Below are 15182 nucleotides of genomic sequence, written 5' to 3' on the forward strand. Positions count from 1 at the left end.
AAAGAACAAATAATCCAATCAAAAAATGGGCAGAAGACAGGAACAGACATTTCTGCAAAGACATCCAAATGGCCAACGGACACATGAAAAAGTGCTCAACATCACTCGGCATCAAGGAAATCAAAATCAAAATCACAATGAGATACCACCTCACACCAGTCAGAATGGCTAAAATTAACAAGTCAGGAAACGACAGATGTTGGCGAGGATGTTGGTGGGAATGCAAGCTGGTGCAGCCACTCTGGAAAACAGTATGGAGGTTCCTCATAAAGTTGAAAACAGAGCTACCCTACGACCCAGCAATTGGACTACTGGGTATTTACCCCAAAGATACAAATGTAGGGATCCAAAGGGGCACCTGCACCTTTGGACCCATGTAACTTCATACTTAGGTCAATTACTTATTTCAACTAGGGAGCTCACAATGGGGCAAAAATTGGGGCACAAGACGCATATCAATTTTTTAAAGCCCATTTTTCCCAGAAAGTTGCTGTTACTTTTGTAGCTAAATAAACAGAAGAGAGTACCAGAAATACTGTGGTAAATACACACACTTGATAAAGGGTAGGATATAACTGGTGTCTCCTCAGGCAACAACCTACACAACCGTACACAGCGGCCATGGCTTCACACAGAAGGCGAGCGTGCTCGTTCTGATGGAGGAGAAACACCAACACATCAACAACCTATTTTATATTTTATCTCCTCTAGACTTGACTATCAAGAGCACAAACGTGTTCGCAATGGTCTCCTAAGAGACCCCGCTGTATCTATTTGTGAAGTCCCCCAGTGGACTCTCCCCCTGAATCAGCACTTCTTCCCTCAGCCAACAACTCCCACCCACCTGCTGAGACGTCAGCTGTGCTTGACCTCTCTTTATGGCCGTTGTATTAAAAGCTACTACTGAACTGTTAATTAAGAAAAAGCCCATGGGCACCTGGGTGGCTCAGTCCGTTAAACCTCCGACTCTTGACTGATTTCGGCTCAGGTCATGATCTCAGTGTCGTGGGATCTAGTCCCGCAGCAAGCTCTGTGCTCAGCAGGGAGTCTGCTTGAGATTCTCTCTCTCCCTCTCCCTCTGCCCCTCCACCCACCCCCTGCACTCATGCCCACTCTAAAATAAATCTTGAAAGTAAAACCCAACTTCTTTACCTCCAACACTGTATCTGTCATTACATTTAAGGGCCCAGGTATCAAAATTCAACAAGTAAAAAGCTCACTCATCCTTAATTTAATGGATAAGAAGTTCCACAACTTTCTACTACATCAAAGATTGTAGATGCAATAACAATTTAACTTCGTGTCTCTTACTGGTGCAATGGCTTAGATTTATATTCACTGCTTTGTGCTGGGGTAGCACAACTGTTCGGATCATTGTAAGAGACTGCATTTGATGACACTCACGCTGTTTCGCTGAGGTCGCCATGCCTGGCTTCTTTCCATTAGATATTATGGCTGACTACCATTTAAAAAATGGGATTTGGCTGTTACTAATGAATTCCTTGTGTGATTTTGCCACAGTAAAAAACCATAAATGCTGCCATGATCACTGAAGCAAACTAGGCAGAACTAACTACTAGGCGTCTTGCAGAAATATATTATGTCAACAGGAGATGGATCCCATGGTTTTCTAAAAAATTTACTACCATTAAAATGATAAAAGGTTAATGTGTGCTAGGCTGCCACTCCCATTAGAGGAACACGGATTTTAAAACTGCATTGAATTAGACCTTCTTTCATCAAACGATTCATTCAGCACCCAGTAAACACATGCTGTATTTTTCACTCTTTTCCAACAGATTTCTTTCTTCCCTCCAAGAAAAGTTTATGGAGAATGCCAATACACACCACTGATAAGAGCGGAGCTGCTCGGTGTGATACAGGTAGGGCTTAGCCCTCTCCTTGCCCTACTTACCATTTGGAGTTTTGTACACCTTCTAGGGAACAGAGGAATTCACAGTTGGAAAACCACTAAAGTCCTAGGAAGAATGGAGACTCTAAAAGCAGTTCTGCCCTTTACTAGCTGTTACTCTGGGTGAGTTAATCCTCTGAGGACTGTTATTTGGCTCACAATTTTTTTGAAGAACTCTCTGTACATCTTTGTAAACTATACACTATTACACGAAGCTAATAAAGTATGCAAGACCCTTTGCTAAGTGAACAAGATAAAGAGTCTCTGTAGAGAGCTTACAATATACACGGAACACCACCACCACGCAGTACCGCCATTCAGAGTTCTGGGCCATGTGTGTACCTGGTGCCCGGAGCAAAGAACTGTTAAATAACGAAGAAACCGCTTCTGCCTACAGCGTAGGAAACTTCACAGAGATGCAGTGACAGGTCAGCTGGGCTCTGCGGTTGGGCAGAAAGGAGTTAACACAGACCTGAGGCTGCTATCCTCAGAAAGGCCTACTTGCAAGGGTGGCCCTTAGATCATGTGTGGGAACTTAACTGGGAAACAGTTCTCTACACTGATGCGACACTTCCAAAAGGATGTACAACGTGGTTTCTGCTGAACACTTGCCTTTACTTCTGGGAGCCTAGAATTTTGGTGCACGCTAGGCAGGGGTAGCTACATGATCAGACGCCTATAAAGACCCTGAGCACAGAGTCCCTAATGAGGGACTCCCTGATAGAACACACTCAACCCATGTGGTCACAACTTGTTGGGAGGAATCAAACATGCCCTGAGTGACTCCACTAGGAGAGGACTCTTGGAAGCCGGTGCCTGGTCTCCTCCAGACTTTGCCCCATGCACGCCTCCCTTGGCTGATTTTGCTGTGTATCCTTTCCCTGTAGTAACACTCAGTGGTGAGACCATATAGTAAATCCTGTGAGTCCTAGTAAATCACCAAACCTGGGGGAGGTCCTGGGGACTCCTGGCACGGAGGCACACTCTCAAGTACTCGCTAGCCATTTAAAGTGTAATCTGCTTACACAATTTGTTTTCAAGCTCAATTTATTTTCAAAATCTAAGAATTGCCTCCCCTCCTCCATTATGACAGCAGGGCTTAAAAAAGGCAGAGATAAGGAAAGAAAACTTTAGAAAAATAAAGTGTTTGCTGTAAACATTCCTTAAGGCAAATTTGGGGGCTACTGTGCATCATCACTTCTACAACCACACCCAAAAGCCACAATACTAGTAATTTCTACATCAAAAGAAGCTACTCTTCTTAAAATAATCCAACACTCTTCTTTCCTACTATCCTTCCATGTTTTCAACTTAAGTTAGAAGATATTTTGGTAGTGGGGGGAACTACTACATATCCTTCAGCACAATTTAGATTTTTTTTTAAGATTTTATTTATTTATTTGACAGAGAGAGACACAGTGAGAGAGGGAACACAAGCAGGGGGAGTGGGAGAGGGAGACGCAGGCTTCCCGCCGAGCAGGGAGCCCGATGCGGGGCTCGATCCCAGGACCTTGGGACCATGACCTGAACTGAAGACAGTTGCTTAACGACTGAGCCACCCAGGCGCCCTAGATTTTTTTTTTAATTAGGCTCCACGGAGCCTAAGGATTAGCAATGATTTTTTTTTTTTTTAAGGGAAAGATATAGGGGCGCCTGGGTGGCTCAGTTGGTTAAGCGACTGCCTTCAGCTCAGGTCATGATCCTGGAGTCCCGGGATCGAGTCCCGCATCGGGCTCCCTGCTCGGCGGGGGGTCTGCTTCTCCCTCTGACCCTCCCCCCTCTCGTGTTCTCTCTTTCTCTCTCATTCTCTCTCTCTCAAATAAATAAAATCTTAAGAAAATTAAAAAAAATAATAAAGGGAAAGATATATTACCAATCTGACTGCTTCTTTCATTTCTTCTGAAGCAATTGCCAAGATTTCTGTAGTAGGATTGAAGGTCAGAGAAGTAACACCTGTAACCAAGTTCATTATGGCTTTTATAGGCTTTGGGTTTGTTTCCTGGAGACAAGAATCTTGACTGTATATGTTTACCACTCCACAATTAGAACTGTAAAGAGAAAAGAGAATACAACAAATTAAAAGAACAAAAGGGCTTTCACAACCTAGATGAAAACAGACTGAACCCCACACACTGGTATCTGTAGCAATCATAGCGTATTTTTACAAAGGGAACTGTGGAGTTCATCCCAAGGTAAAAGCTAAACACATTCTACCAGTTCTCCTGCAGTCTTACTAAACTCTTGTTAACTCTGGCAGCTTTTCAACTGTGAGCTAGAAATTCAAGAAAGCATAAACTCTCCATTATTCATTCCTTCCCTAAATATTTACTGAACGTCAACTTTATGCCAGGCACTAGAGTTAAGTGATACAAAGGTGAACAAGATCGAAACCAAGCCTGCCACTCCCATGGTGTTTATGGCTGACCTAACATTCGAAAATGAGAATGAGAGCTGTCCTTCCCTTATTTAGAGTTCCTCTTTTCTCCTTTTATTCTATCATATTTGTGAGAACTGCCAAAACAGTGTCGAACAGCGGCTGTAATAGGTATCTTAGTTCTGCTCTCCTGGGACTATCTACAGTCAAGAATTATGGAAGTTATCATGTACTCTGTTTACTGAAATGTTAACAGCAACAACTTACATCCAATACTCATAAAAAGTAAATCCTGATGACCTGCCCATTACCAGAATCATTCACAGACAAGAACTTTCAGTAAATGTTCAGACTACCTCCTGTTACGGGCATCATTTATAAGGAAGAAGGACGAGGTACTTGTAACTCAGATAATTAATTCAAACTTCATTAGCAAATGCAACACAAACCTGAAAGATGCAAGAGAAAAAGCCTCAAAAGTCACAAGGGTGACACACGTACATTCCACTAAATGTGCTCTCATTCTTCCCACTCAAACATCCTCATTTATTCTTTCAGTATCTACTGCCTACAATGAATCAGACATAATGCATTAACAAGACCAATTCAGTTGACACACAGGGTTCTATACCTGAAATGACAGCCAACCACACAAACAGTACGTGAGTGCTTTTGAGTCTTCCAACTACTTACATACACATTTTCTCATTTGATTCTCAGAACCCTTTAAGTAGAGCTAACCATAACCACTCAGGAGACACAACAAATATCCTTGGTTTATTTAATTTTGTTATGGACGGAATATCTGTGCCCCACTGAAATTCCTATGATGAAATCTTAATGCCCCCTTATTAGGAGGTGGGGCCTATGGGAGGGAATTAGGTCACAACGGTGGAGCCCTTATAAAAGTGACCCCAGGGGCACCTGGTTGGCTCAGTCGTTAAGCGTCTTCCTTCGGCTTGGGTCATGATCCCTGGGTCCTGGGATCGAGCCCCACATCGGGCTCCCTGCTCAGCGGGAAGCCTGCTTCTCCCTTTCCCACTCCCCCTGCTTCTGTTCCCTCTCTCGCTGTCTCTCTGTCAAATAAATAAATAAAATCTTTAAAAAAAAAAAAAAAAGTGACCCCAGAGGCTCTCTCCCTCTTTCCATGTGAGGACACAAGAAGTCGACGGTCTGTAACCAGGGAGAGGGTCTCCACAGGACCCAATCATGCGGGCACCTTGACCTCAGACTCTCAGTCTCCAGAAGGAGGAGAAATAAAATTCTGTTGTTTCTAAGCTACCTAGTCTATGGGTCTTTATTATAGCAACCCAAAAGGACTAACAAATTTCATCTTTTCCTTATTTGTATTTTTGACTTGGATCAAAAAATCTACTCATTGTACTTATACCAAATCTCTTTTCTTGCTAAACACTGATTTATGACTGGGGCGCCTGGGTGGCTCAGTCGTTAAGCGTCTGCCTTCAGCTCAGGTCATGATATCAGGGTCCTGGGATTGAGCCCCGCATCCGGCTCTCTGCTCAGCAGGAAGCCTGCTTCTCCCTCTCCCACTCCCCCTGCTTGTGTTCCCTCTCTCGCTGTGTCTCTCTCTGTCAAATAAATAAATAATATCTTTAAAAAAAAAAAAACACTGATTTATGGCTAAATCCATCTTAATTAAGGACAAAAAGTTATAATCCATATGGCTCTCTTCTAAACATCAATTTTTTTAAAGATTTTATTTATTTATTTATTTGAGAGAATGACAGAGAGACAGAGAGAAAGAGAGCACAGCAGGGTGAGGGGCGGAGGAAGAAGCAGCTCCCGGGACTCTGGGATCATGACCTGAGCCGAAGGCAGACGCTTAACCGACTGAGCCACCCAGGCGCCCCTTAGGTCAAATCTTACCTTCATGAACATGAGAGGTTCCTTAAATGCCTACTCATTCTTATTTGACTATTGATTAAATTTGTGGAACAAAAATGGCACAAGTTGATCATTTTGATATATGGAAACTTAATCTAATAGTGGTATTTCTGCTGAAAGAATAGAATTGATTCTGGGGCACCTGGGTGGCACAGTCAGTTGAGCGTCCAACTTCTGGTTTCAGCTTAGGTCATGATCTCAGGGTCGTGAGATCAAGTCCCACATCGGGCTCAGTGCTCAGTGCAGAGTCGGCTTGGGTTTCTCTTTCCCTCTCCCTCCGCCCTCACCCCCAACCCCCACTTGCTCTCTTTAAAATAAACTTTAAAATGTTTTTTAAAAAATGGATATAAGAGATTCTAATATGTCACTGAAAGTAGTATTTATTGAATGAGAACTGTATGTCCAACAGTACATAAGACAGGAATACAAAGTATCAGAAGGAATTTATCCCAGAAAAAAATATACCTGCATGTAATAGCCAGAAATACAAGAAAATATAATACAGCCCACTAAGCTCTGTATGCGACCTATAACGTAAGGAAAGGAAAAATCAGTATGAGGTGAGGTTGGACCAGATGAAACTTTGTGGAAGACACAGGACTCAAGCTGGGGAAGGCAGACATTAAGTTAAGAAACAGAACAGGGGGACGCCTGGGTGGCTCAGTCAGTTAAGTGTCTGCCTTCAGCTCAGGTCATGACCCCAGGGTCCTGGGATCGAGCCCCGCATCCGGCTCCTTGCTCAGCGGGGAGCCTGCTTCTCCCTCTCCCTCTGCTCCCCCTGCTTGTGCGCTCTCTCTCTCATAAACAAACAAACAAGGTATCATAGGTAAGGGGAAGAACAGGAACAGAGAAATAAGCATGCTTACTAGCTTACCCCTGAACTCTTACCTAAAGAAGTAGACATGACTGCTACCCTTCTACCCCCAACCATAGCTGACTGGGCTAGAAGCAAGTTCCTGAATCACAGTCAATCTATTAGCAGATCAGCAACCACAGAGTGTCATGGTACACAAAAATCTTCACAAACAGGAATGATGGCAATTAGCCAGATCAGCGTTTGTCTTATGAATTAGGACTGGGAATCACGGTGGTGGTGGGTGTCATAAAAGGCATATAGGAAGAGCACACAGGGGCCACAAAGAAATTAATATTATGAGCAAGAAGAAACTATAAAGTAGAACAGTAGTCACCAACGAGGGACAATTCTGCGCCTGGGGGGACATTTTAACTGTCACAACCAGGGGGCCACCATAGCCATAGACATCCTGTAGAACTTAAAGCAAACAAGTTGAACACAGAACTCAAATCCTCTCCTCTGCTGAATTCTCAGAGACTGAACTCTATTGTTTTTCTTCTTATCCTCAGTCACCTCTTTCCCCATAGACTCTCGTCCCCAAGGTTCTATTTCCCACCTACCTCTAGGTGGTCTCATTCATCTCATTTACTCCCACGGACCACCCATCTCCTATCACGTCTAAATTAGTGCCTTTACTCTAAGCCACACCGCACTTCTAACTGCTTGTGGACATGAATGCACCTCTTCCCACACTCCTCCTCCTCCTCCACCTCCTCCTCCCCCCTCATACTAGGACAAGTCCACTCTTCTGGCTGCTCAAACCTAGAGCCTGAGAATGTCACTGCTTCTCTCCCATCCCAATTTTCTAAGCAGCTCTGACATAAATCACAAACCTCATTGCCTATCTCTCCCGTATCCCCATTACCACTGTCCTTAGCGATGGCCCCATTGCAATGACCTCAAGGCTCCCTGCACCTGTTGCCCCCCCCAAAAGCTGTCATGCGAATTATCTACTTCCAACCCCAAAATTTAGATATTATCATGATTCTCCTCTACTTAAAAACCCTTGATGTTTTCTCTTTCCACTCAATGTAATGTCCACACTCTTCAACACAGCGTAAAAGACCTCTACAAGCTGTCCCCCTCCTGCTTCCTTTTGTCGCCTAAGCCTTCCGGAGTCATCCCACCTGCACTCCATTCAGAATCCAAACCTGAATCCTCTTCCCTCCATACCCTTCCTTTCCACTACCTGCAACACCTTTTTCTGAATCTTACCTGGCCCTCCAATGCTTAGCCCGAGTGCCAATACGTACAAAAATACTTTTCCAGGTGACCATTACAACAGTCTTCACCCAATCCTTACACTGTTAAGAGACACCGTATCTCAACAGCAGACCTCATGATGACTTGTCTGTAAAGAGCCACATGGCTCCATCTGTCCTCACCATGGGACCATGAACTATGAGAAAGTGGTGACACACTGTCATTCTTCTATCTCACAATCCCTAAATGGTCAATATTTTCTGTTGTTTTTTTTTTTAAAGATTTTATTTATTTGCGAGAGAGAATGAGAAACAGAGAGCATGAGAGGGAGGAAGGTCAGAGGGAGAAGCAGACTCCCTGCTGAGCAGGGAGCCCGATGTGGGACTCGATCCCGGGACTCCAGGATCATGACCTGAGCCGAAGGCAGTCGCTTAACCAACTGAGCCACCCAGGAGCCCGCGGTCAATGTTTTTATAAATGAGAAAACCAAGGCAGAAACATATCATTGAATAAAACAGGTTTTTCTGGCACTGTAAAAACATACGTGTCCTAAAGATTCTCGAGATGAACTAAAATGAAACCCATTTCGTATGTCCAATGAGAGTGTTAAAATTAAAGGACTATTAACTCCAGGCCCTAAATACTAATGAATTTCATATTTTTCTATAGCCCTGAATTATCCAGTATTTTCTGAATATAAAAATCAAAATATCTGGGGGACGGCAGTGTGGAAAGAACACGGAACTGGGAACCAGACAGCCTGAGTTCCAGACCCAGCTCTGCCAATAATCAGTTTAATGAGTAACAACCAATAAACAAAACTTAAATTACCCAACTCTTAGACCTCAGTTTCCTTATCAATAAAGTGACTGGACTGAACCAGCGCAATTCAACACACCTTCCTGTGATGATGGAAATGCTCTGTATCTGCACTGTCCACTACAGGAGCCACTAGATACATGCAGCTACTCAACACTTAAAATGTGGCGAGCGTCACTAAGGAACAGATTTTTATTTTAAGTGATTTAAATTTAACTTGCCACATGTGGCTAGTGGCTACTGTGATGGACATGCGGGATTAGACTAAGACGCCATCCAGATACAAACAAAGGAGGGAACAGACACAGGACAATAAAGATGAAAATAAACGAATACTAAAAATATCCTACAGCACAAAGATGAAAGAGACACTTGTTTATCAACTTTAAGTTCCAGAAGACTAGCTCCCATATTTTCCAAACCCAGAGAGGTGACTGAAATCACAGAAATCCTGAAGCAAAGTCTTAAGCTAAGGGCTTAAAACCCAAATTTAAGTAGAAGAAATAGCAATCCAAGGTACATTTAGAGATTTAAAGAGATAAAAGATAAAGCTATGTAAAAGCTGAAACATAATTGCTGAAGCAGATTTTCCAAAGGGATTATATACATGGCACAAAAGGATTCATACTCAAGACAAACTGGACTATAAATTTTCTTTGCTTCTTGTAAGTTTCTTAATTTACAAAACTCCTAGTAAACTGTACCTTTACATATTTAAAAACACAAACGCAGGGAGGTGTACCTTCAAAACAGGCGGTAGAGGGGTTAAGAGCTCGGGCTTTGCCGCCAGACTATTTGGGCTGTAACTGCTGGCTCTCCCTTACTCTCTATGCAACCTTAACCAAGTTACTTAACCCACAGTGCCTCAGCTCCCCGACCTGTGAAGTGGAGATAATAGTACCTATATTGTGAAGTAGGAAATGAGAATACTTTATATATGAAATATATATATACACAGCCACAGACATATATAGTCAATATACACAAACATGGGGCGCCTGGGTGGCTCAGTTGGTTAAGCGACTGCCTTCGGCTCAGGTCATGGTCCCGGAGTCCCGGGATTGAGTCCCGTATCGGGCTCCCTGCTCGGCAGGGAGTCTGCTTCTCCCTCTGACCTTCCTCCTTCTCATGCTCTCTGTCTCTCATTCTCTCTCTCAAATAAATAAATAAAATCTTTAAAAAAATATATATATATATACACAAACATATGTACATATATAGTAATATAAAAAAAACGACAGTCCTTGGCACATGGTAAATGCTGGGGAAAAATTTGCTGCTGAATCTGTTTATTATAATTATTATTCAAAGTTTGAAACTACTTAGATGGGAACCAAAATAAAAAGGCAATTTTATTTTTATTTTTTTTTTAAAGATTTTGAGAGCGAAAGAGAACGTGCACACGAGTAGGGGGAGGGGCAGAGGGAGAAAGAGAAGCAGACTCCCCACAGAGCAGGGAGCTTGATGCGGGGCCACCCAGGTGCCCAAAAAAGGCAATTTTAACTTGTGTATTTATAAGATGCTGATGCAGACTAGAATCAACAAATCTCTAATCACCTGATAGAACTTTGATTTGCAAATACAAAAATAGGTATTTCTACGGCATTGACCTAAAATTCTCAAAATGCAAAGGCCCCAAGGTGGTTTGTAGCTTGCACCCCTAGTAAAGGCAGGAGCCTAAGGCTGGTGATCTGGGCCATGGCTGCAGAATGAGATATTCCCAACTTGCCCACTGTAAGCAGAGAAAATAAAACAATAAAACAAAATAGAGGAGATTCTCCAAGTCACCTTATGAGGTCATCTGAATTTGGCGAGCTACCTTTCTGAGGTCCTAAGGGCCTCTGCATTCACAAAGGGCCGTGACACACAAGAGAGAATATGCCATGCCTCAACTCTTTTCCATTCTTCAATATACAGTGCTTTGTACCTAGTGGACCTTCATCACACGTCTCTTTCTTTTTTAACTGACTGACTTCTAGACCAGCGAGGAAGTCACAAAACAAGACACCCTACTGTACTGACACAAGATGCAGCAAAGGTACGACCTAACTACAGATTCCACCCAGTGGAGTGAGAGAGAACTGCACCTGAAAAAGTGAGACCGCAGGGTTCCAGACCCTACTTCGTCAGTGATTTCAGTGGTCTCTGACAGGACACTCCTGAGCATCAGTCCCTGTCTACAGAATGAAGGGTAGTCCAGAGATTTCCCAAGTACATTCTAACACTGATGTTGCAGGAATTAATATGAAAGCTTTCTAGACATATATAGCAATCCTTACATTAACAAATGCCATAAAAAAACAGTAACATAGAGTGCCTGGGTGGCTCAGTCAATTAGGTGTCTGCCTTCGGCTCAGGTCATGATCCCAGGGTCCTGGGATCGAGCCCTGCCATCAGTCTCCCTGCTGAGTGAGGAGTCTGCTTCTCCCTCTGCCTCTCCCCCTGCTCATGCTCTCTCTCAAATAAATAAATAAAAATCTTAAAACAACAATGCAAACAAATAGAGCTCTCTATTTACAACATAGTTTCCCTGCTGCCCTATCAGAGCAAAACTGCAAACAAAGCATCTACCCTATGTCAGAACACTGAATGAGAAGAATTAACAGATACAAAACAAATGAGTTTTTCGATCAAAGGCGTCAATTCCTAACAGCAGAGGCTGGGGGGGGGGGGGCTCTCACAGCAGTACTAGGAGGGCAGTGAGGGCAGCGGGAGGAGGAGCAGGGAGAGCCGGAAGAAAGGTGAAGAAGGGGAGAGGAAGGGAGCCAGCCAGTGCAGTTCAGCTCTCCACCACCAGTAACTCTTCCCCACCTCCCTGATAACCTCAAAAATTCCTCTAACAAGGTTAAGGCCTTTCTCTACAAGTATAACAATAAAAACCTAATAATGAATGGTCTTTGACCAAGCACATCCGAATCCGAATTCCATTACACTGAGGACAATTAAAATCAAATGAGTTTAAACTAGTATTAGATTCTTTCCTGTTTGGGTCCTTCAAAGGGCCCAATGAATAAAATAATAAAAGTGATTCAAAAAAGAGAGGAAAGGATCAGAAAAAGACTAACTTCACAAATTTAAGTGAAGGCCATTTTTGGGCAATTTTGCTTAAAATTACTTAACATTAGTTTCAAACCAGTCCTCATTTTAAAGGAGCTTTACTCTCAGAAGTTCTGCTAACCATGGACAGCTGCCATAGTGCACACACTGCGCAAATGCTGGGCTCACGCTGAGACATTCCTCCCTACAGGTCTGTAGTAGGTGTGGTGACCAGGGAGAACAAAGGACATGGAGGGGCCTTTGTCAAGGCCTTTATTTTGACCTGGTCTCCAAGCTCCACAGCCTGATCCTACTTTCCTCTCCGTCCATGCCCCAAAGGTAGCAGGTGACCAATTTTCAAATGGTGGTGGGATGTTTACAAGGACTTGCCCCAATTTTAACCTTGAAGGAGGGAGTGAAGAAAGAGTGGGGAATATGCTGTGCTTCCAGATGGCAAGACCCACTTCACCTCTCACCAGGGAGATTTGACTGAAGTTGTGGCTAGTCTAAGAAAGTCATAAAAATCCACTGTTTGAAGCTCTGAAGTTACAGGTGCTGATGAGTGGTTTGGTAGGTAAGATAATTCAGAAATCCAGGTAACTTTCCAATGCTTCCTTGACCCATGCATCTTTAGAATCAAGTAGGAGAATACAGCCATCTTTTCCCCAGTGTAATAACCATTTCTTTCCAGTGATAACACAATGACATGTTCTAAACAATATTTTCACAAAGTTTCTACAATATTAGCAAGCAGTATTTCGGGCGCCTGGGTGGCTCAGACGGTTAAGCGTCTGCCTTCGGCTCAGGTCATGATCCCAGGATCCTGGGATCGAGTCCCGCATCGGGCTCCCTGCTCCTTGGGAGCCTGCTTCTCCCTCTGCTTCTCTCTCTCTCTCTGTCTCTCATGAATAAATAAATAAAATCTTAAAGAAAAAAAAGGCAGTATTTCTAAGGAACCTATGTTTGATTTATACCACTAGCCAAACAAAGAAAAAACTGCTTAAATATCTTTAAAACTTAAACCCAAGGTTTAACTTATTCTGTTTCCCTGTCAATGGCAAGAAGCCAAAACAGCAATAAGAAAACTTGATGTGATCAAATGAATATTTCGACTATAAGAAAAAATACAGTGATATAAAGCAGTCCAGTATTTCTTTGTCAAAGCGCTCATAAGCCACCATTAACATTATTAAACATTGCATTAAGATAATAAAACGCAAAAGACCTGGATGTACTGATTCTCTATTACTGAACAGTTTATAAACAGAATTACTTAAGCACTATCTAGTATATTCAATTCTTTTTTTTTTTAATTTTATTTATTTGTGTATTTTAGAAAGAAAACGAGAGAGAGCACGAGCAAGAAGAGCAGACGCAGAAGGAGAGAGAGAATCTTAAGCGGGCTCCATGCCTAGCACAGAGCCCGATGTGGGGCTCAATCTCATGACCCTGAGATCATGACCTGAGCCAAAATCAAGAGTCAGACGCTTAACCAACTAAGCCACCCAGGTGCCCCTAGTATATTTGATTCTTCAGTATTTTCTCATTAGCACATGATTAAGGTTACAAGAACCTCTCTTTACTTACCCACAAGCCACATACTGTCCATTCCTAGATGTGGCAATACTTAATCCATATAAACTGCCTTCATCAACGAATCTGTTAAGGCACTTTCTAGAGTTCACATCCCAAACATAAACTTCCCCATCGCCTGAAAGGAAGAGCCAAAAAAGGGTTGGTTAATTTTGTTTTAAATGTGAAAGCCAAGTGAACTGACCATTCTTATCCTCTCTTTATTTTTTTCATTTTTTATTTTTAAATATTTTATTTATTTGAGAGAGAGAATGAGAGAGAGCATGAGAGGGGGGAGGGTCAGAGGGAGAAGCAGACTCCCTGCTGACCAGGAAGCCCGATGTGGGACTCGATCCTAGGACTCCAGGATCATGACATGAGCCGAAGACAGTCACTTAACCAACTGAGTCACCCAGGCGCCCCTTAGCCTCTCTTTAATACTAGAAGGGACTACAAACAAAAACTCACTATAAATGTCCTAGGTCTAGAAAACTGGCCTAAAAATATTTCTGGTATACATTCCCACGTATAGAAAACTGCATCCTCATGAGTAGTTAACAAACAGTATCTTTAAGTTTAGAGTGGAAACACAAACTCTTGGCTTGAGTTGAGCTTTCAGAAGAAACTTCTACATTTCGCTCAGATGAACTGGAGTAAAAATTTGAAAAAACAAAAAACAAAATATCCATCATAGTAGGTTCCAACCTCCATCAACAGGCACTAGATCACCTATATGTGAGGCCAGGATATTTACATACCAAATTGATAATGATGGTCATGATGGAGGAAGTAGAGAATGAAGGGATCCAGACCACAAAGGAGTTATAATTTAAGACACATATAACTTTTTTTTTTTTAAGATTTTATTTATTTATTTGACAGAGAGAGAGAGAGACACTGAGAGAGAGCGAACATAAGTAGGGGGAGTGGGAGAGGGAGAAGCAGGCTTCCCATGGAGCAGGGAGCCCGATGCGGGGCTTGATCCCAGAACCCTGGGATCATGACCTGTGCCGAAGGCAGACGCTTAACAACTGAGCCACTCAGGTGCCCCGAAGACACATATAACTTTATCTATTACCAAGTCATTTAAACTATAATAAATGCCAACTGTGAGGGGCCCCTGGGTGGCATAGTCAGTTGAGCCTCCGACTATTGATTTCGGCTCTTCTTCTCCTATGCTTTTAGGACCTTTGTTATGGAAAATAAGACCTCCACAGTAATAACCAAATCTGTAAATATTTTACATCTGCATCCAATTCATATACCAAATTTTAGTATCTCTGACCCTCCATCTCTTTTCTCCTACTCTGACCCTCCCAGGATCCAAAGGCCATTTCATTAGGAACATCGCTCTGAACCAGTTAAGTGTCTGACTCTTGGTTTTGGCTCAGGTCATGATCTCAGAGTCCTGGGATCAAGCCCCATGTTGGGCTCCCTGCTCAGCAGGGAGTCTGCTTCCCCTCTTTCTCTCTCCCTCTGCCCCTCCCCCTCATCCATGCACTCTC

At 42.9% G+C, this 15182-nt stretch overlaps 1 protein-coding gene across 1 annotated transcript in view; it reads right to left on the reverse strand.

Annotated features, from left to right (window-relative positions):
* Window positions 1-15182, reverse strand: part of UTP18 (UTP18 small subunit processome component) — a 40876-nt gene that overhangs the window by 6060 nt on the left and 19634 nt on the right. Inside the window, exons 10-11 of the mRNA XM_021704510.2 lie at window positions 13693-13816; window positions 3786-3960 (exon numbers count right to left, since the gene is read on the reverse strand). Of these exons, the coding sequence (XP_021560185.1) occupies window positions 3786-3960; window positions 13693-13816 (299 nt within the window). The remainder of the gene's footprint in view (window positions 1-3785; window positions 3961-13692; window positions 13817-15182) is intronic.

Source organism: Neomonachus schauinslandi, chromosome 15 (genome assembly GCF_002201575.2).
Source record: "Neomonachus schauinslandi chromosome 15, ASM220157v2, whole genome shotgun sequence".
NCBI lineage: Eukaryota > Metazoa > Chordata > Mammalia > Carnivora > Phocidae > Neomonachus > Neomonachus schauinslandi.